The sequence below is a fragment of the Echinops telfairi genome, unplaced genomic scaffold (genome assembly GCF_000313985.2).
Source record: "Echinops telfairi isolate 266 unplaced genomic scaffold, ASM31398v2 ScPeMD7_7469;HRSCAF=8507_0, whole genome shotgun sequence".
In the NCBI taxonomy this organism is placed as follows: Eukaryota; Metazoa; Chordata; class Mammalia; order Afrosoricida; family Tenrecidae; genus Echinops; species Echinops telfairi.
Genome location: NW_022111372.1, coordinates 37,619,186 through 37,641,668, shown reverse-complemented (window position 1 = coordinate 37,641,668; position 22,483 = coordinate 37,619,186). Strand labels below are relative to the sequence as shown.

General features: G+C 53.4%; 1 protein-coding gene across 4 annotated transcripts in view; it reads right to left on the bottom strand.

The window, feature by feature from the left end:
- Positions 1-2,285: 2,285 nt before the first annotated feature.
- Positions 2,286-22,483, bottom strand: part of AGPAT3 (1-acylglycerol-3-phosphate O-acyltransferase 3) — a 91,300-nt gene continuing 71,102 nt past the window's right edge. For all 4 annotated transcript variants that reach the window (XM_004696900.2, XM_045284482.1, XM_045284483.1 and 1 more), the window contains 7 exons: positions 15,448-15,617; positions 14,628-14,789; positions 14,061-14,214; positions 13,689-13,791; positions 10,505-10,580; positions 5,885-6,083; positions 2,286-4,605 (listed from right to left, as the gene is read on the bottom strand). In XM_004696900.2, coding sequence (XP_004696957.1) covers positions 4,517-4,605; positions 5,885-6,083; positions 10,505-10,580; positions 13,689-13,791; positions 14,061-14,214; positions 14,628-14,789; positions 15,448-15,617 — 953 coding nt within the window. In that variant the 3' untranslated portion in view covers positions 2,286-4,516. The remainder of the gene's footprint in view (positions 4,606-5,884; positions 6,084-10,504; positions 10,581-13,688; positions 13,792-14,060; positions 14,215-14,627; positions 14,790-15,447; positions 15,618-22,483) is intronic.

Genomic DNA, 22,483 nt, shown 5'->3' with positions numbered 1-22,483 from the left:
GGATGTGGCGGTGCCATCTTCCAGAGAGGAGCATCCCTTGATGGCAGTCACAGCACTTGCTGGCGATCACGGTGACCGAGGAGGCCAAGTGATTTCCCGGGCCGGTAGGCAAGTAACGTCTGATTGTCACGACTTAGGATTCAGAGACAATAAATACAAGTAGATCAGGTGCGTTTCCCCATGGCATCAAGTAAGTCCAGTTTAATGTAATACAAGTTAGTGCATTTCAGTCTCTCATTCACAGTTCGGCTTCCGTCCAAATGCTTTTGCGACAATAACAACGACAACGCACACAAAGTTTTTTTTCTCTCTCCTCTCTCTCTCTCAGAAACTGAGAAGTTTTATGAGGAAAGAAAGCCCCAGGTGAATTTGTCGTTACAAAGCTTAACGTTGGAAAGCGATTCAGCCGTCTGGGGTGTAAGCGCTGCTGCCCGCGCTGTCTGCAGTGACCTCTCTGGACGTTTCCAGCCTCCATAAAAGTGCTCTCGGTGCGCCTTTCCTGAGTGTGTGTGAGGACGCTGCTCACTGCGGGAAAGCAGCAGCAGAAGCTTGTTGCAGACCTTCGTCTCTGTGTGTCCACACCACCAATCCAGCAGATGACAATCAGGGTGTCTTTTGTCCCCAAACGGTCTCCTTTTTTTGGGGGGTGGGGCAACCTGGCCCCATTGTGCAAGACTAGAGAACTTGGATGACCAAGTCCACTCAGGGGTCCCACTGCAGGGTGACTGGACCAAGTTGCCATCCCAGCGAGTGAGCGAGCGTGGTGCAGGGGCTGGGCCCCAGCCCCGGGCCTGGGGAGGGGGGGCATTTGGTTTGGGGGTTAGCTCACTGGAGAGAGGGACCAAGGAGGGAGGGGGCGGGCACCTGGGCCGGGAGCATGCTTTTTCCGGAAAGAAGGCAGAAGTTAGAAGCCACGTCACCATTCAACACAAGTAGTCGCATGCCAGGGGCTGCAGCCATAGCCCGGGAACTCACCGCATGAGTTTATTATGCAAGGGCTGGGGCAATTTGGATGGAAGTCGGCGGGGCTGGTTCCACCAAGCTTGTCTTGTAATCGTTACAGGCGAAAGGAAGCAACATGCAGAGAGTTACGGATGCTTCACCCCAAATTGGACTTGGATGGGTCATCAAGACAGGCTCAGGCAGCCTTGTGATATCACTGGTGTGTGTGTGTGTGTGCACGTGTGTGTGCTGTGTACGTGTGCAGCCGGGCCTGCACCAGCATCTTCTCTACATTCATTACCTCTGTGGAGTGCGTGTGGGGAGGCACACAGGAGGGAGAGGTGGGGCAGAGAAGGGGGAAGGTTCAAAGACCATCCAGGATACTGCCTGCATTGTTTTGGCTACAAGGAAGTAAACACCTTGTAGCTGGTGGTTTTCATGTTCACAGCTCACCCCTTCCGCCACAAGTGCAGGACCTTAAAGCAGCTCCCTTGGGCTGTGAAGCCAGTAGCCGCCGCCAAGCGCCAGGCTATTCACAACACATGTCCATAGAGGACCGAGGGAGAGAATAAGACCCTGCCCCTGGCCCCGCTTTCCCCGGGTGCCCTGAGGACAGTCCATGCAAATAGGAAACGGCCCCAGAGCGACATCTAAGAATATCCCTGCCTGCTGTTGGCCACCCCCACAGGGCACCGCGAGTGCCACAAGCATCTTAGAAGTCCCGTGGGTTCCCAAAAGGGGCCAAAAGAAGTCCAGGGGGTGGTCACAGGGCCAAGAAAGCTCACTGGGGCACGGTCAGGGCAGAATCAGGAAGGGATGGGCAGAGGGACAACGAAGAAGTGGGAAGAGTCTGTGGACAAATCAGTGGGAGACCCACACACCTGACACCCTGCCTGGGGCTGGCCTGAGCCTGAACAGGGAGGCGAGCCTGCCAGTGGCCATTGGGAGACTGCCCCCATCCAGGCTCGGGTCTCAGTCTAGGGCTCAATGCGGACTCCCAGGAAATGCAGCGTCAGCCAGCACCCTCCCAAACCCCACCTGTTCCTGGAGACCGGTGTGGAGGGTACCAACCACCAGGCCTCAAATGCCCCCAGCGCCCCCCTGCACTTCATCTGAGACCAGCACAGGCTTTCCCAGGGCTGCCCTGCTGCTGCGCTGGACACTCAGTCTGAACCTGACAGGCTGACTGAGCTGGCCGGCCAGGGCGGGAGGGGAAGGGAGTGGAGGAAGCATCTCCTTGGGCGGGTTAATTCCGTCTGAAAGGGGCTGTCCCCCTCTCCTTCCAGGATGAAAGGGTGGGTGGAAAGCAAAGGCCACCCCCCTCCAAAAAAAAACCCCAAGCGTTCAAGGTTTTGTTTTTATTGCTCTCAAAGGGCTTGCTATTCAGATGCACACGCGAAGCTGCATTAGATCAGAGGAGTCGCGAGATTGTCGATTGTCTCAACTGCCACTTCCACCCGTGGAACCCTTGTTCACGGACTTCACATGGGGTCACACATGATCTATTATTCCTTTTGGTGGGGGTGGGACAGCATCCGGGGAAACAAAAACTGTTCAAATTCGATGGGCAAAAGACCTAAGCAACACCCTCCATGTAGCAGTACTTTTCAACATGTCCCCTTTACAACAGCTCGGTAGGTGAGAATCAGCTAGCGGCAGGGATGGGAAAACACACTGGACAAGTGTCCAGACGGAAGGCCCTTCTGGAAGGGGTCTGCGGCGATGGTGGCTATGCCGCTGCCTTGCGGTGAGGTGGGGTGGGGGGCTGCGGGGCTGGGAGGTTGGACGTAAGCCAGAGGGTGGGCTTGTGAAGTAGCGTTGTGGTGGAGCTCGGCTTCGATGGGCCCTGCTTTGGCTGTGGTCCCATGGAGAAGACTGCTCATTCACCTCCGGGAGGGGGCGAGCATCGGTGACAGCCCTCTGCCCGGGTTCCCCAACTTCCTCTACCAAGTTGCAGGGGCCGGGGCACAGATGCTTTGTCTTTTTCAATTTAGTTTCAAATTTCCCCCAGGCCTCTGTTTTCCGCGTTTTGCATCCCCTGGCTGGCTGGGCTACGTCAGAGAGAGCGCCCAGTCTTTGCGTCCCTCGCTAGACAGGGCCAGTGTGTGACTTAAAAACAGCAGCACGGGGAAGGTTCAGAGAAAACAAGGTGAACGTGGGTGGGGACAGTGCTGGAGTGAGCGGAGCCCAGCTGAGGGGCAGGGAGACTGTGAGGGCCTTAGACACGCTTCCCTTCGGCTGAGCTGCACCTCGCAGCTCCCCACCCTACAAAGCGCACATTCCGGGTGTGTGGGAGCCCCGCGCAGCCCCCCTTTTCCCTGGTGCTTTGGAAGGAAGCCCCCCAGAGACCACAGGGTGGGTACAAGCAAGCAGCACAAAGAACACATGTGGCCCTTGGATGCTGGGCATGGCCACCCCCGTCCCTGGCAGGACGTCCAGTAACATCTCCAGCGGGGACAGAGGACGGGGTTGAGGGAGGGAGACTGCTCAGAGCTGCTAATCTGCACAGGGCAGCCACGGGTGGCCGGCACCTCACCCAGGAGCAAAAAGACGTCTCTGTGAGCCAGCCTGGACAGTCTCTTCTCTCACTGCTTCTTAGAAGCCTTCTGCAGAGTCCCGCTGAGGCCAGGGCCTGTGGGCCAGGACAGGGCTGGAGGATGTCTGTGCAGGTGCTTACCTGCCCCGCCCTGGCATGCAGCTCTTCTAGGTCACCCTGTCTGGCCCAGCGTGGCTTCCTCAGGACCCAGTGCAGGGGGACCAAGGGCCTGCACATCACAGTTGGGAAGAGATGGGGGGGGGGACAGGGGGGAGCCGGCCCAGCTTCTTGGTTTGAAAACAGAATCAGGGGTTTACAGCAGCGAGGAGAGGCACGGAATGGGGCAGTGATGGAAGGCAGACAGGGCCCAGCTGTCTGCTGAGCCCCAGGGCAGGGTGGGAAGGTTAAATTGGGTTTGATCAATTGGAGTCCCTCCAATTTACATTCGTATGTGCTTATCACTAAGAGGGCCCCCACCCCCCACCGCCCACCGCCAACAGCACAGGACGCACCTGTGGGGCTCTGGGTCCCACTAGACTCTGTCCCTGAGAGGACAGCAGAAAATTCATTGAGAGACAGTTTGGGGGTGGGGTGGAGGGTGCGGGCAGAGGAGGGGAGAGGGTGAGTCCTGAAGGGATAAAAACCGAAAACTAGATCTAAGTTTAAGAAGAGGAAGCATCCAGAGCCCCCTCTCGCAAACAGAGTTCTTGAAAGTCGAACCTCCACAGAAGACTGATGCTTGGGACTACCTCCCCCAAGCAGGCCACCGCCACCCCCCCTCCTAGCAGCCCGCCTCAGTCCCAGGGGCCACTCAGGCCGCCCCAGCAGGCAGGCCTGCCTCTCTGTCTGTCCCTCTGGGCGCTTCACTCTTGGCTCAAGTTTTATTTGTCAATATTAGTCACCAGTTAATAAGAAAAATAGTTTCTAAGTCTCTCTCTCCCTCTCTCTCTCTTTTCTCTTGCTCTGTGTGTTGTTCTGTTTTTAATTGAGTTAATTGGATACCACCATCAGTTATGCGTGTTCGATCGTAGTCATCAATTATTCCTTTTTCTTAAATTCTTGGTTTCCGTAGTTGGAGCCTTTCTCTATCTCAGTCACTCCTATCAGTCTCCGGACTCCAAAGGATGCTTGAAGGAAGAGAGACACAAGAGAGAGCGCAAAGTTAGCTGACTTGAGTTGCCAATGAGCTGTAAGGAAGCTCTCAAGATCCCCCTCCCTCCAGCCTAGACTCCAGGGGGAGGTGTTTTTGTGAGGGGTCGGCCTGGCCCTCTCTTCCCTGGAGCCTTTGCTCTCCACAGCCCCCACTGGTGAAGAGCAGGCCCCTCAGACAGCATCTAACTGCCCCTTCCATCCTATTCTTCATGGGGCTCACCCAGGGGCCTTGGCAGATACCAACTGGAGATGAGACTGGAGGACAGACTTGGGCCTGTCCTGCCCAGGCAATGAATGCAAGTAGGAGGGGACCAGGGTAGCCCCAAATCAACCTACGGTCTAATGTGAGAGGATGGTGGTAGCCATTGGCCTCTCCCCACTTCCCACCATGCTCTGGCAGGGAGAACGCTAGAGGAAGGGAGACAACTGGAAGGAATGGAGCCATCGAGTAAACTCTCGGTCAACAGGGACTACCCATCAGTGGACAAGGTCTAAGATGGGGTGTGCAGGACTCAGCACCACAGCAGCGTGGGCCCTCATTCATTCATTCAAAACCATTGGGTGAGTCCCACGGCTCCAAGGGCCGGGAGAGAGCTGTAGGGCTGGGCGACCACCTGGGGAAACCTGCCGAGCCATCACTCCAAACCGAAACACAGACAGAGGGACCAGGGCCCTTCCAGCGAGTCCTCACAAGCTGTTGACCGGCTTTGGTGCAGAGAGCCGAGACGGTCGGCTGTCTTTCTGCAGACTTGCCCTGGGCCCGGCTGTGGCCTCTAACGTTTTAAGGCTTGTAGCTTAGTGGCAAGATCCTGAACGCCGGTCTGGATGACTCAGGTGGAACTCTGGACTCTTGTGGGCTCTGCTGCCTTGACAAGGTCCCTTGTCGCCCCGCCATCAGCCCAAAGCACCCAGTCACAGAGTGACCCAAGGCCCTGGGTGGCACAAACAGTTCAGCACTTGGCTTCTGACTGAAAAGTGGACAGTTTGAACCCACCAGGAGACACCTCAGAAGGAGACACTCTCTCTGGGGCGTAATTCCACCTGGACAAACAGACAGTTCCCAGGAGTTGGAATCGAGAACACACACACACACACACACACACACACACGCACACGCACACATGCACGCACACGCGGCAATGATAACCACGACAGGTGGTTAAGTCCCGGGCATGGTGGCTGTTCCATGGTAAGAACCCCCACTGCACCCCACTGCCCAAACTGTGAACTACTGTTTGCTTTCACATTCATTACCTGCTCCAACGAACCCCAAAAACGTAAGGATCAGAAGGGGGGATCCACTTGCGAAGACACCCAAGACAAAGCTGAAAAGAGGAGACAGGAGAACGGTGGCCCAGAAGAGGAAGTTCAGGAGGGTCCACGGCCTTCTGGCAGGTTTAAACTGTTGCCCTGGAAATACACCTTTCTGATTATATTGCTCCTGTAAAGCATCCTGGAGAGTAAAAAAAAAAAAAAAAGGTGGAGGAGGGAGTGAGTTTTCTTGACATATCATTCTTTCAGCACAAGATAAAATGGTTATCAGTGATGATGAGTTTTAACCTGAAAATTAAGCCACGTGGTATTTTTTAAAAAGTGGACAAATCAAGTTAGATCAAGCTTGGAGAAGCGTGGGGAGGCATCGGAAGCTTACAAGAACACAGCTCCCTTGATGCAGCAGCTCCCCTGAGCAAACCACCACTCAAGGGAGAAGGGCCGCACACCCAAAGACCATGCTCAGGACGCAACAGGAGCCTCCAAGCACCAGGACGGGCAGGGAGAGCCGTGTCGCACTAGTCTTCCGCTAGTCCTCCGAAGTGACGGGCAACATGACACCTGGCGGCCATGACTGGCTGGGCGTCCAAGGGCTTGGGTCCAGGTACTGGTGTCACCCCCAGCCAGCTGTGGCGCTCGGCAGGCTTCCCAGGCTGTTCTCCCAACTGTACAGCCTTCTCCAGGCCCTTGGTGACTGAGCTCGTGGGGTCCGCCCAGCAGTTATGAATGAGTGAGTGAGGGCCCTTGGCATCACTGTTCGTTAGACGAGGCTCTTGATGGTAACTAGCCGCAGGATTGGGATGAGGAGAGAGAAGAGAGCTACCTGAGGAAGGGGGTCAGAGCCGGCCATGGTCATTGCTGAGCAATGGGGCTGCCAGAGCCCGGTCACCAGCAGAGTTCCAGGCCCGGGCTGCTTGAGGAAGCACATGGCAGACACAACTGAATCCTATGCTTGTAAACCTTCCTGTCCTGGGCTCTCTCGGAATTCCTCAGATCAACTGGGGTTTTCCAGTTTGGGAATTCTCTCCGCAGATGTGGCTCTTTGTCAGATGCAGTTTCCGACCAGTGACGTGGTGGCAAGGACTACTGCTTGGTTTTCTTAACTCTGTTCCACCCCGTCATAGGCCTGGTCCTCTTGTTTTGAACTCCTTGTGCTTGGTCACCTTAAATTTACCTGTTGCCATCTCCACCGATGGCTCTCTCTGCTGATGCTCCTGGGGAGCATGTTCTGCCTGTCGCCCTGGACCCACAATTCTGCCTCTCCCGCAGGTTTGGGGTTTTGGTGATAGGCTCACCGTCCACAGCTTTCTCCGTGGGAATCTTGGGCGGCACAGGTGAGGAGTCACTTTCCTTTGGGTTTGCATTTGCGTGTCTTAGAAACTCTAGAGCAGTTCTCAACCGGTGGGTCGCGACCCCTTTCACAAGGGTCGCCCAATTCATAACAGTGGCAAAATTACAGGTATGAAGTAGCAACGAAAGCAATGTTATGGTGGGGGGGGGGTGACCACCACATGAGGAACTGCATTCAAGGGTGGCAGCATGAGGAAGGTTGAGAACCACTGCTCTGGAGCGATCACTGGCCCAGGCTCACTTTGTAAATGATGTTTTGGCTTTGCGCTCCTTGGACTGTGCTGTGAGTATAGATAAACTCAAAGCCTAAAGCAGTCCCCGAGGGAAGGCCTCTGAGAATTACAGGTAGGCCTCAGGTCACAAGCATAGGTCTTAGACACAACTCTGACTGGCCCTGACATACACGGCTTCAAATTGGTTCTGTCATGGCCAAAGAATTGAAACAGGACCAGACCTGAATTTTTATGATATGGGTGATTTAGCATGGTGTGGTAGTTACATAATCTTGTGTCAATTTGAGGATTCAGAGTGAAGGGGTGGAGGCTAGCCTGTTAATCAGGTAGTAACGTGATGACCTCATTTGGAGGCACTAAGAAGATAAACAGCTCTCTGGAGGTGGGACACATGCTCGTGCCCTGTGGAGAAGACATGTGGAGAGAGGCTGATGAAGTCAGACCTCTGGAGCTAGAGAAGTCACGTGGAGACCCCTGTCAGCACTGAGATGCTTACAACGCCACTGGATCCACAAGACTTACCACCCATGGGCCTGTGATCTCCCTGCATGTGGCATCATTGCATGTGTTTCGTGAGTCTGAAGAGGCCTTTATAGACTGGGATCGGACATATGGGCTAACATTGGACTTATGGACTTGATCTGGACTGGGCTGGTATGTTTTCTCAATATTCATCTGCTCTTATATATAAAGCTCTTTCTCATACACATCTAAGTGTCTATGAATTTGTTTCTATAGTCATCCCAGACTAGCACACATGGTAACCAGAATGGGAAAAATTATGGGCTGAAATCATAGAATGGGAGACTTTGAAGAGGCACACTGAGCCCTTTCAGGAGTACTTGGTAGGTGAGACTGGGTGACCGGCTGTTGTTGTTAGGTCCGTCCAGTCGGCTCTGACTCACAGCACCCCCATGTACAACAGAACCAAGCCCTGCCCAGTCCAATGCCATCCACGTAAATGCTATGCCCAGCCCGTTGGTGCAGCCACGGTGTCAATCCATCTCCTTAAGGGTCTTCCTCTCCTTCTCTGCTCCTCTACTTTACCAAACATGATGTCCTTCTCTAGGGACTGGTCTCTCCCGACAACATGTTCAAAGTATGTGAGTCTTACCATCCGTGCTGCTAAGGCGCACACTGACCATATTTCTTTCAAGAGAGGTCCCTTTGTCTTTTTGGCAGTCCGCGGTACTCTCAACATTCTTCTCTAGCACCACAACTCAAGTGCATCAATTCTGCTTCCGTCTTCCTTATTCAAGGTCCAACTTTCACATGCACGGGAGGTGATGGAAAATAGCACAGCTTGGGTCAGGGTGCACCTTAGTCCTCAAAGTAACATCCTGGCTTTTCAATATGCTAAGAGGGTTTTATGCAGCAGATTTACCAACTGCAATACGTGTTTTGATGTCTTGATTGCTACTTCCATGAGTATTGATTGTGGATCCAAGCAAGACAAGGTCCTTGACAACTTCAACCTTTCCTCCACTTTTTTTTAATCGTTTTATTAGGGGCTCATACAACTCTTATCACAATCCATACACACATCAATTGTGTAAAACGCATTTGTACATTCATTGCCCTCATCATTCTCAAAACATTTCCTCTCCACTTAAGCCCCTGGCATCAGGTCCTCAGTTTTCAGTTTAAACTCCCTCCCTCGCACGAAGGAACCAGACCCTTCTGTGCCCACATAAACATTAAAAGTCGAGGCTTTGGCTTCTGGGTGCTTTGTGCCGGGAGGACTTTGGTGACTTCTCCTGCACCGCGCTGACAGGAAGAGCTAAGGCCCTCTCAGATGTCTGAGAAATCTGAGGGGTCTGCGTCTCTAAGGGTGACAGGCTTGGAAATCTGAAGGTGGTTGTCCTCCGAGTTAGAATCGACTCATCACCAAAAGGCTCCATGTGTTTGTGTGCATGAAGCAGAGTGTAAGTGGGTGTCAGGGGAGGCATGGTATGACGGTGAATTTGAGGTGTCAACTTGTCTACGCTTTGGCTCCCAGTTGTGTGGCCAAATTTTAATCTCCTGGCTGTTATGGCGTGGCTATAGGTATAGTTAAATCAGTTGTTTCTATTATATGTCTATTATCAATCAATAACATAACACCCATTGTATATCTACAGGGGAGTCAGAGTGGGTTACAAGTTGGGCTGCTAACGGCAAGATCAGCAGTTCGATTCCCCCAGCTGCTCCTTGGGAGAAAGATGAGGCTCTTTCCTCCTGTAGATATTTGTGGAAAACCAAGAGAGTACATCTACTCTGTCCTCTTCAACATTGTGAGTCAGAATTGACTCAATGGCACTTTATATACATACACACACACACACACACACACACACACACACACACAGTTTATTTTATATGTAAGTTAAAAAAGAAAGAAAGAAAAAAACCACGAGGCTTTATTATCAAACCAAGCTCACTGCCATTGAATCGGTGCGGACTCAGAGCGCCCCCTGTATCTTTCTGAGACTGCAACTGTTTACGGGAGTAGTAAGCCCAGTCTTTCTCCCGAGGAGCTGCTGGTGGTTTCGAACTGCCCACCATGTGGATCGAAGCCCAACACATAACCACTACACAATGTGGGATTCTTGACCAGTTATCTAAGTGTTATGTTTTCTTTTACATTTGCCCCTACTACGATAATTTCTCAAAAACCGACCTAAACCAAACCCACTACCATCCGGTTCAATCTAACACATTGTGCCCCAGTGGAGCTGTCGTTATGCAAATCTCCTGGTTGACAGTTTGAAACCAGCAGCAGCAGCAGCTCCATGGGAGAGAGAGGGGGTGGGGGTTCTGTTCCCATCACAGTCTCGGAAACTCACAGGGGCAGCCTCACCTTCTCTTACAGGGTTTCTTTGAGCCAGCATTTCTCAAAGCGAAAATTCAGAAAAGTGAGAAGTGCGGGAGCCCTGCAGCATACTTCTCTCACCACGGGGAGTCCCCCAGCCCCTGGCTCCCCCTGCAGCCCGCCCTCCCAGCGGCCCCTCCCAGCCCCAAGGCCCTGCTGGGGGCTTACCTTCTCCTGGTACAGTTTATGCAGCCACTGCGTGGCTTCCTTCTCATCCAGCGGGATGTCTTCCACAGGAAACCTCCTGTCCGATTGAGATGACAGACAGGTAACCAGAAGGTGAATACCAGACGGTACCCAACTAAAGAGTACTGAAGAGACCACGGACTGCTAGAGACAAACTGATTACTTGGAAGAAGCAAGGCCAGGGTGCTCCTTAGAGGCAAGGATGGCAAAACCTCCTCTTGCACACTTGGGACATACTGTCAGGAGACTCAGTCCCTGGAGAAGGATGTCGTGTTTGGTAAAGTGGAAGGGTGGTGAAAAGCAGGAAGGCCCTCAAGGAGATGGACGGGCACAGTGGCTGCATCGGCTCAATCGTGAGGCTGGTGCAGGACCGGGCAGTGTTTCCTCCTGTCGTTCTGCATAGGGTTGCTATGGGTCGGAGCTGACTTGATAGCTCCTAACTACAACGACAATCAAACTGAAAGAGCGGAAAATCAATGACTAGGCATTGGGGTGAGTGCTTTTCTGGTTTCAACCTTACTCTTGGTTTCTGAAAACCAATAGAAATCACAGGTATTCATTCATAGGTGCTCTCTGCTGGGCCCTGCCAGGAGCCCCAAAGGGCAGAACAAGAGACCCCTGTGTGCACGGGAACAGCAGGAGCATGGCCAGGACCCCTGTGTGCAGCCCTGTGCAGCAGACAGACCCCGCCTCCTGCTGCACCGTGAGGAGTGAGCGCTTAGTAGCACCCACAGGCTCTTAGGAAATGCAGCAGGGGCTGCAGCTCACCACTGGCTTCCGAGTAGGGTGAGAACCTGCTTTTCATGGGCAGCCAGAGTGCCTTAAATGGGGGGTTGGGGCGCAAACTGGGACTTGAGCAATTAGTGAGCATAAACAATGTTGAGGGCCCCCGCCCCACCATCAGCCTTGTCATCACAGGGGGCCTGGCTGCTTCCTCTTGAAAGAGGAGCCTTGCAGACGGTCCATGCTGCAGGTACAGCCCCAAGTTCAAAGACACCAAGTCTCACACTGTTTTCCTTTTTTCCCTCGGCCTTTGGGAATGGAGGGCCCCGAGAGCTCTGGTGTATGTATGCTACCTTAAGCAACAGCTATGGTGTTAGAACTTACAAGCAGGAGAAAGGAGGAGGCTTTCTACTCCCATAAAGAGTTCTGGTCTCGGAAACCCACAGGGGCAGTTCTATCCTGTCCCATAGGCTCGCTGTATCGACTCGATGGCATACATCCCTACAGAACTTAGAACAAGGAGATGCGGAGGCACGCTTTCTAGTAGGGTTGGGGACATGGGGTCACCGCGTGGGAAACTCCACTGAGTCAAGACAGGAAGTGGCATTTTAATAAGTAAACATGTGCTAGCGTGGACCCAGAACCTCTTGCTGCTGAAACGGTTCTACGTCATACCACATAGGACACCTCATGCCACACCACACGGTACAGCACAAACCCGCCACAGTGCAACTCTGAGGCACAGCCAACTGAGATGCTGACCTGGCCTTCACCACACTGCCATCCTGACCACCCAAGGGCCCCAGTCAGTCACCTTCTCAGTGGGTGTCCACCCCCGCGGGGCTGTGGTCTTTGAGCTCCTGTCACCCGCCTCACTCCAGGATGGACTGAGCCATGCGAGGTGTGCTACCTGCCCGTCCGACATAGACTTCTGGAGTGGGGGTGGGGGGTAGGGTAGGGGAGATCCTCCAGCTTATTACTTATTCAGGGTCACAGGCTTATCTCTGGGGACATCCTAGAGTGAGGCACTGGCCAAAGAACTCGGTTGGGGGCCCTTCACTGGAGGCTCTCACACTGGGGGCTGCCTCGGACGTCAGTGGGTTGCAGGGGCTGGGGCTGAAGCTGGAAGACAGCAGGAGTCAGACTGAAATGTCGGAACTAGACCGGCGGATGGCTCCTGGTGGGTCACGCACGCAGAGGGACAATCTGCCTTGAAGATGGACCAACCTGTGAGAGCAGCCCACGGCGCCCTGTCTCTGTGAAAGCCGGGCGCTGTGCATCCCCAGAGGGCTGGTGGAGACCTCCACCAGGCAACCTCATGGTTCCCACAGTGTCCTCGCCGAGAGCGTTTGGGAGTGGAGGGGCGCTCAGGGTGGGAGATGACCTGTGCATGCCAGCCTGACCACCACCCTGAAGGAAAGGGTCGGAGAACTGGACCCTTCAGCTTCCCCTCGGTCGCTCTTCTGGGTGTTCTGCCAGGTCCTGCTGAGGACCCACTTCACTCAGCAACCCAGGACAGGGCTTCGGACGAGCACATCTGTTTGCTGATGAGTGTGTCTCTGGAGAGCCAGCCGGGGTCTCCTGGATGGATGCCCCAGCTGCCCCCACTCTGGCCTCTGGCTGGGTGACAGTATGCATCCCCTCACTGCTCACTGTACTAGTCACGAAGCACACTTTCTGGGTCCCGAAGACTCTAGTCTGGCTTAGTCTGACTTCTTGAGGACCCTGGTGTCCCTGTGGCCCCCGCCTGCATGGCTCTGCCCCTCACCAGCCAGAGTCAAGGCTTCGTCTACACAGGGCAGGCCCCAAATCTGGGGCTGCTGTGGAGTCGCTGGGGGTGCTAGCTGGGACAGAAGCCTGCAGGCCCGCATGCAGTCTAACCCTGCAGCTGGACACGGGGACAGGGTGCAGGACAGAAGGGGCGCCTCTGGGGCGCCGGCTTGTCCTCCTGGCCTTGTCTGTTTGGGAAACCATGGTCCGGACTCAGGCTCCTGCCCAACTGCCCTGCTCCTGCAGCCTGGGAGTACCTTCCAGGAGCGCATGGAACATTCTGGAATTTGCTGGTTCTACCCTGTGCTGCAGAGGGCGCACTCACATCTGTCCCTCCGTGGTCTGTATGACCTCCAGAGAGGAAATGGTCACTCCCATGTCCACAGCATGCAGCCCAGTGCTGGGCCTGAATCAGTGGTGGGCACGAGGTGGCCAGGGCAGCCTGAGATACGGGCAGCTAGGGCTGGGTTCCAACAATCCGGAGTCCCGTAGGACCAGCTGATCCTGCTCCCCAAGCCTCCGAGAACGCACTCAGGATGCCGGGGCTTGGGATCCACAAAGGGGTTGTGTGGGTGGGTGGGGGTGGGGGAGGCATGTAGCACGTTTCGGTCTCCCCACTTCCTCCACACAGTCACATGAATGTGCACACACGCTGGCCCCAGCCTGCGCTCACCTCACACACATGTCAGCCTCGTACTTCTTCCCGTACAGGATGCCCAGCAGGGACGGGGTCTTGTTCCCTCTGAAATTGAGTGTGACATCGTAGACAGCGGTGACTGGGGAGACAAAGGCTGGTAAGCGTCCAGGAGACGTGGGGTCTCACCACCCCCCTTGCACAGCCTGGGCCGCAGACCAGGGCCGCCGGAGGGGGGGCGGCGCAGATGCAAGCTCGGCTGTGAGCCCCTGGTCCCGTCCCCTTCACCTCCATACTGGCGGCTAACTGACAGAGACTTTGCGGGTTCGGTTTTGAACGCATCCCTCTTTCCAGTTCCCACTTGAATTTGGAGTCTGAAGAGGAGCTGGGCCCTGCGACCTGGGTGCCTACCTGTCCCCCGGAGGCACTGCACTGCGGTGGTGAAGCCCTTGGTTCGAGGCAGCAGGTGGTACTTGAGGGGGGGCAGCCCCTTGGCGGCAGCCACCTCCATGCTGACACGGTGCTTTGTCTCGGTGAAGCGCGTGCCCTCGCAGTACAGCAGGAACTAGGGCACAGGACACAGGAGCAGGTGATCCCCGGGGCCCCAGCAGGCCGGGGCCGATGGCCACACAGGTCCAAGCCTGCTGAACCCCACCTGTGGCCCCGAGGACAGAAGCACTGAGCTGGCAGGGTGTGCTGAGTTTGCCACCAACCAAGAGCCAATCTCGAGGCGAGCCCAAGGTGCTGTGTGGGATGAAAGTGACTGGCTGTGGGCGGCAGTCTGCCCCTGTCACTGTGAGTCAGTTGAAACCAACCCCAGGTACCAGACTCTAACAGCCGGTACTAACATTTCAAACAGTTGGGCTAAGTCATCCTTTCAGAGCCGCGGGTGGGGGACTATGTGGGTGGTGGTGGTGGTGTGTGTGTCTTCGCCTTCCCTTTGGGACGGGGCAGCGCCGGAGCCTTGTGATGACTTACCCACATGTACTCGGGGTAGTCGGACAAGCATTTCAGCCCTTCCACAACGGTCTCCCGATCTTCTTCCCACTTCCGTTTACAGAACACGATCTCCAGGAAGTACCACGTCCAGCCAATGAGAGGGACGTAGAGGAGCTCCTTCTTAGCGAGGACCTTGGAGCTCTGCAGAGAGGGAAGGACAGGACAGCTGTTTGTATATCGCCATACAGAGGAAGCCGGTGAGGTGGGAGGCTGCCCGGGGATGGCAGAGCCTGGGTAGGGCATGCTGGCGTGCCCTCTGCAGGTGTGGCCTCCCTATTTCAAGGGATTCCTTGGAGAATGAGGAGACCTGGCTCCTGCAGGTGGGGTCATTCAGCTAGCGCTACCCCTGAGTGTGCACGCCCATCCCCCAGCGGGGAATACTGAGGCTCAGTAGGGCAGAGGTGTGCCAATCTATGCAGTGAAAAGCCTGGCACAGAAGGTGTGTGAACGCCAGGGTCCCTGCTCTGTGCTCAGCCCCGGTGCTTCCCGAGCTGATGTGGGGATGCGGTGGTCCGCCGAGCCCATCGGCAGTCTGCCTACACAGGGACTTTTCCCTGACTCTGTGCTACGGGCTGGTCTCCCTGGGTGCTTGAGCTGCCCGTGGCAGTACTGTGGGGCCTGGAACGGAGGGGGCCATGCGAAGCAAAGGCCTGTGGGGACAAATGGAACAGCAAGTGCCTCAGCAGAGATCGGTACCGCACGGCCCCCCTTCCAGGCAGCCCTGCACACCGACCCGGGCGACTCCAGGGGCCCAGGGAGCCCCCCAGCACCATCCCGGGGCTCCTGGCAAGCTGCTCACCCCCAGCACGCCAAACCGCTCACACATTGTCCACCCACAGAGGAAGTCGATCTCAAAGTTGTGATTGAGGATGATGACCACGTGTTCCTTCCCCAGCTGGTCGATGGTGGCCTGGTCCGTGAACAGGGTGCACTCGGTGCCGGACCACCACTCCAGGAGCATGACCAGCTCTGCAGGACAAGGAGGGGAGAGGGGGCTCAGCGGCTGGGGGCCCAGGCTCCCACGCCCGCTCCACCGGGAGGGCCACCACGAGCTCGGTGACACCTCTCCTCCCCCAGCCCCCCACCCAGCGCCCAAGAGGATCTGGACCTGAGGGCTTTTGCATGAGTTTCATTCACAGTGAAATTCTCTGCTAGAAATGAGCTTTGATAGCTGCTCTTTTCTGCGCGGGAAGGAATGAGAGGAGGGATGAGAGGTGAACAGTGGGATAGGGGGTCTGCTCACGTCAGCGGGGAAAGACTTCCACTTAGTCTCATTTGAGGAGGGGCTTCTAGGGGCACGGATGGTTTGTGACTGGCAGCTAACCTGAAGCGTGGCTGGTTGGCGCGGCCCAGGGTGCCACAGAAGCAAGCCCTGGTGACCTGCTTCTATGAAGGTCGTGGCTGCTACCGTTGGGGGGCTGCCCAGCTGACCTGGCTCCTGGAAACCTGCCGGCAGAGGACAGCTGCCCCACCTATTGGGTTTCCTTGGCTGCCACCCTCACAGGGGCAGGTCGCCACGGGGTAGGCTCGAACCTCCGACCTTTCGGTCATCGGTTGTGCAGTTCATCACTGGGCCACCAGTCATCCTTTCTGTATAGACGGAAGCCCAGAAGGCCCTCAGGAGTAGTTCTACTCTAACCCCGGGCTGCCAGGAGCTGGAATCAGCACGACAGCAGTGAGGGGAGGCTGCGTGTGCTTCCCCTCCCAGCCCAGTGAGAAGCACAGAGAAAAGAACTCAGCGGCGAGCATCCCCAGGGCAAGCGTCCTCACAGGGCCCCGTGTCCAGGTGACAAGAGGAGGCGTGCTTGTCTCAGGGTCTCTTCTCCATCGCTGTCCCTTCCACAGGATTTAAGCCTGAACTGGACCAGCTGAGGGAACCTCAGTGGCATAGTCTTCACGAGTTGGGCTGCTAACTGCAAGGTCGGCAGTTTGAAACCACCAGCGCTCGGTGAGAAAGATGAGGCCCTTTACACCGATAGGTCTCAGGACTGATACAAGCAGTCTCAGGAACCCACAGGAGTTGTTCTGCTGTGGCCTACAGGCTCACGAGGAGTTGGAATCCACCTGATGGCAGAGAGTGAGGACCAACGGGTTCTTCCCGGAATGGGGGACACGTTGTCTTGTTTAAACTGGTCCGTGGAGCCCGAGTCTGCCTTCTCAGGCCAGGTTTCTCCGATTGTAGAAAGGGAATCAGAACAAACGGCCGTATGTGATCCAGAAGGCGCCCGCAGGTGGAGGGGGCAGGGCCCCCCTGACGGCTCTGCAGCCGACTCCAGGGAGAGTCCGATCAAGAGGGAGCAGACGAGACACAGACTCACAGCAGTCTAGGGTAGGTTTTGTCCCCGAGTCTACATCATGTATGGAAAGCTTTCTACTTTCAAAACCTGTGGGTTTCAGAATTGGGTCGAGGGGAGAACGGAGGTGTGTTACTCGGACATGATATGATATGCCTGCAATGGGCTGAGTGGTGCGACCTTATTTCTCAAAAGGGTCTTGACAAATGTAATAGAGTCAAGGATCTTAAGAGGAGATCGTCCTGGGTTACCCCAGGGGTCCCTCAATCCAACGACAAGCATCCTTACAAGAGACAGGCGAGCAGACAGAGACGCAGGGACAAGGGCCATGTGCGGGTGGAGGTACAGCCTGGGACCACGGAAACAGGCCGGGGTGCCTGGAGCCATCACCAGCTGAAAGAGGCCAGACAGGGTTCTCCCCCAGTCTCCGGAGGGAGCCAGGCCCGGGGACACCTTGACTTAGGACTTCTGACCTCCAGGACTGACTAGAAAGATCAGTTTCGTTGTTACAGGCCCCTGGTTTATGGTACTTGGTGACAGCACCCACAGGGAGCACCCACAATAGCCCTGGGCAGGAAGTAAGACTCTTCTGTAAGTGAGTGTGAACTGCTAAGTGGTTAAGAAAGTCAGGCTGAAAAAGTCTGTCTTTTGCCTTACAAGCAATCACTTTCTTCCAAAAGAGTTGGGTAGTTTCTCTCATCGCATACAGAACCCCTGGTTCTGGAAAACAAAATTGGCATAGTGGTGGCTACCTGTGAGAAATCCAAACCCAGGTTAGGAGAATAAGCTTTTTAAAAATAGTAACTATTTAAATGATAAAAAGAAGAGAGAGTGTAACAATGAGCATCCCCGGCACACCGTCTAGACTCCACCCCGTGCCCCGTCTGCTGTGTGTACACAGGGGTCCAGATCAGAAGAAGCTGTACCTTCACGGCCTTCTGTCCCCTTCGGGGGACAGTGCCTGAGAGTAAAGACCTTTCCTGAGGCGTCCACAATGATCTTCATCCCCCCCAAAAAGATGTAAAATTCCCAGCTTCTTCAGACCACAATTCCCTCAATTGTTTCCTAAAAGTCTTTTAAATAGTTAAAAGGAAACTGTGATGAGAGTAGAGGGAACACAGATAGTTTGTAGACTCCACAGTTCTCACCGCTCTCCACATTCTCGTGTTGTGTTGGTAACCAGAATCTAGGGAAAGTTCCACCACAGCGCTTGCGTCTCCTGCCTCTGTCTCAGGGCACCAGACAATCGTCATACACATACACAAACATGTGTGGTGCCTATCATATAGACACACACATCTGTGACACACACGTGTGCTACCTACATACATGCACACATGCACACTGTCACTATCTACACTGACTTTTGGCATTGTTATTGTCTCATATGGCTGTTTACATTTACTTTGTTTACTAATTCCTTTGGTTACTATAGTTTCCTGCATCTCACACTCTATTTTTATTCATGCGTTTGTTCTTACGAAAGTACATCCTTCAAAATGTTCTCAGGAAAAAAATTTTAAGTCGGCAGAGGAGACTCTCAATTTTTGCTTGTGTATCTCAAAACATGTCTATATTTTGCTCCCAAACCCATGATTTCACAGGGCATAGAATTCTCAGCTGATGATCTGTGGCCGACAGTCCCTGCCTCTGCGATTGTGGGGACAGTCGGCTGTCAGTCGCCATAGGGACTGCTAAGCGCTTCTCTTTGTCTCTGGGGGGTTTGTGCTTTCGTGATGACGCGTGGAGGGGTGATTTCGACCTATCTTTCTCACTTGGTGTGTGTTTTCTTCCTGCATCTGTAAAATTCCGATTTTGAAAAGTTCAGGAATGATCTCCGCCTGCATCTCTCCCGCTGTCTGCCCTGACTCTGTCGCTCGGAAACAGGAGCGTGACCGGTTTTGCAGATGCTCTCGCTCTCTGCACACCGTCAGCCCCCGGGCCCCGGTTTTCGTTCCGCATCACTGCTGCCTGCGCTCCTGGTCATTTCTTCACGCTGATGTCCAGCCTGCAAATTCCGGGCCCCACTGAATGGACAACTAATTAAACTTTTACTTTTAAAATTCTGTAATTATAATTTTTATCAATGCATATTCTATCCAGTTCTTTTTCAAATCCAGTCACTTTTGGTCGTCTGGAAGCAGAAGTCTATAATTTAGCTTTTATTAATATTCTCCTTTATATATGCATTCATCTTACCCAGTTACACTGGTGAATAACTCATTTGTCTGTCTTAGACGATTTCTAATTATCTTTTTTCTACATAAAGACCAGCCTTTTTCTCTGACAGAGAGGAAACCAGTTAACAGGTGGCAGTCTTCCAGGAAAGGGAGGAGCTCTGCTCGGGAAGTTAAACTACCACACGCCAGGGCGAGCGAACCCTCAGGGCTAAGCTGTGGTCTCCTAAGGGCACTAGGAAGTCACAGGGCCACAGCTTTGTGGGCCTCAGTGGCATTTACGCCACATTCTCTCACCCCGCCCTGAATTGGGAGGGGGGCCAGGGAGAGACGGCAATCACAGGTACAGAGAGAGGCCACACTTGTCCATTTAAAATATAATGTGTTTTATTTTCCTTTTACCATAAAATATATTCTCAGGTAAATGTTTTTTCCTCACTCCCTGAATCTCTTATCTCGTGGTTTTCACTACCCTCTTCTGGGATTGTCTGTGCACGTTCAACTGGAATACACACGCACACGTGGCACATGTGTTAAACATGCTACCTTACGTACCTGCTTTTTTTGAGTTGAAAATGTGTTTTGAAGATGGCTCTGTATCAGTAAACAGAGACAGCTCGCATTTCAATAGCTGCATATAATCCCACTGTATCCCAAACCACAATCAAATTAGTCTCCATTAACAGAATCTTAGGTTTCTGCTGGCATTGTTCTAATTGAAATATAATTAAATGAACATGCTATGTATAAACGTGAAGTGGCTTCAAAAGTTCATGGAAATATTAAACGAAAAGATAATGGAATCTTTCAGTGAATTTTTGGGAAGCCCCCGGCATGTCCTGCTACGGACTGAGTTATGCTCTCTAAAATATATGTGTCGTACACCCTAACTTCTCTGCCTGTGGATGTGAGTCCACTTAGGAAGGGGCTGTCTCTGCTATGCTAACAAACACAACGAGTGGAGGGTGTACCTTGAGCCCATCTCCTTCGAGATGTAAGAGATTAAGGAAGCAGGGCAGAGCTGGGGGGAGAGGGGTGCCAGCCAACTGAAGGTCGCCAAGGAGCTCCAAAGGGGCAAGGACCTTCCTCCAGAGGCTACAGAGTAAAGCTTCCTCTGGGGGTCGGACTCCCTGATCCCCGAGAACATGGATGTGTTTGTTCACGCCACTCCCTTGTGGGACTTCTGTTACAGCTGCCCTAGACAACGGACACCTCTCCAGCTTATGTTTTTATTTTGTGAAATCATTGGTTCCAAACTGTACCCATGTAATTTACCAATAACCCAAATGATAACCATGTAACTTACTTACCAATAGGTAAGTGATTGATTCCTGTTCCCAGAAGAGATTCCATTTTCTATTTTGCCAACCCACAGGGTGTGAGGGTCAGCCTCTGCCAACAGTGGGTGCTGCGGTCACTTGTCACTGAGTCCATTCTGACTCACAGCGACCCCGTGTGTGTGTAGTGGCAAACTGGTCCGGGGTGGGAGTGGAGTGGGGGGGGCTAAGGTTGTATCCTTTCCGAAGGAGGAAGACAGGGCTTCCTACTTCCATAAAGAGTTATCGTCTCCAGCCTTGAGACAAGGGTGGGGCAAATCAACGGGCCCCCCCAGGAATGGAAAAAGATTCTTCCATTCCAGAAAATCAAGCTCAGATCAGGGGAAGGGACCATCTAGAGTTTGGAGGAGACACTGACAGTTTTGTTGGTGAGTGACAGGGGAGAAGTAATCTCTGAGTGACAGGGGAGAAGTAATCTCACATCGGGAAGGGATGCTAAACAATAATGGTAGGGAACCTAGGGGGACAGATTTTATGTTCCTGGGTAGACACTACAAATACATTTCTACTCAACCGTGGGTGAACCACACCATGGACTGAGCACCGCGATGACCGTGGAAGCTGACCGTGCAGGCAGCATGACACAACGCAGGGGCTACATGAGTAGGACTAACATCGAGACCCAGCTGAATGAACTGAGCCCTGCCTCCAAGTTGCCTGCACACTTGGACTGAGGACTGGGGTACTTGGATGGGACAGGAAGCAGAGAGTGCCGACTAGGGACCGTGGAAGTGGTGGTCATTGGACCTTGTGGGGAACCCCTGGCTTGGTAGGTGTCCAGTGGAAAGGGACCAGAATCACCAGATATTTAGTACCTTGATGCCCACCTTGCAGTGACATGGCAGGTTTCGATCTGCTGGGAGACTTGATCCAGGAAGGTCTCCCCTGGCACCAATCCCCAGTCAAACAGAGCACAATCGAATGGGAGATCCAGCTGTGTAGGGCAACCACTCAAGGTGGAAATGTTCTCACGTAGGCTCCGACAGTGTCCGGAGTGCTGTGTCCTTGGGAAAACTGATGAGGTTATCAGTGCAGTCACCTTATACCCCAGGGGGATGATGGACAAAGCTGTACTTCTTTGTTTCTATGGGTTTTTGTTTTCCTGACTTTGGCTTGTTTTTTTGTGTTTTGTTTTGTTTTTCTGTTTGATGTTTGTTTGGTTTGTTCCTGTTAGTGGTGTAGTTGGTCTTACGGGGTTTTGATTTTGCTATAATACAACCGCCAAAGCAACCCTGAGCTGTGAATATCCCATAAACATACAGATGGAGTCTGGCCTCCCACTTAATTCTAGCCCCAATCCAAGAACAGTTAGTTCTTATAACATGGCCCTGCTCAACACGAACTTCATGAAATGATCACGGATGATAAGGGTGCCACAGCAAAGTGTGGTGAAGAAAGGAGATGGTGTCGGGCTATGAATCAGAATAGTGTTTGGGGTCGTAAAGCCTTGTATTCAAACCAGCAGCCATCTAAGCGAGGAATCAACTAAGTCCACATGGAAGAAGCACACCAGCTTGTGTGATCCAAACATGATAGTAACAAAAACCTCAAATATAACAAAGGGAAATGTATCAGCTGAAATATGAACACCCAATTGGCAGAAGGCTGTGGAGGACAGTAGGCGGCCCAAATCCATCTGTAGAGTGAGGAGTTAGATTAAGCCCCTGGCAGACCCCGTTGGCCACAAACAAGGGTCTCGAACAGCCTTACTATCAGACGGACATCATGGTAATCTTGATTATTCTGGTTCGACTGGATACTACGTCAGTTGATCTCCCTATTGACCCAACCTAAATTTGTTCTAGGTGCAAGTCTGTTTTTGCATGTTCCATGACAAACGTTTCTTCCCTGGCTTTTTAAATATCGAGGGTGGCCTTTTCTTTCTTACTCATTATTTGTACTTTTAACTTTATATTATTATTATTTTATCCTTACCACTTTATTTGAGTTTTGGTTTTTATTGTTTCTCTTGGGTTTCTGGTTTCTGAAGCACAGAGGAGTGGCTGCACAGAGATAGTGACTGATGC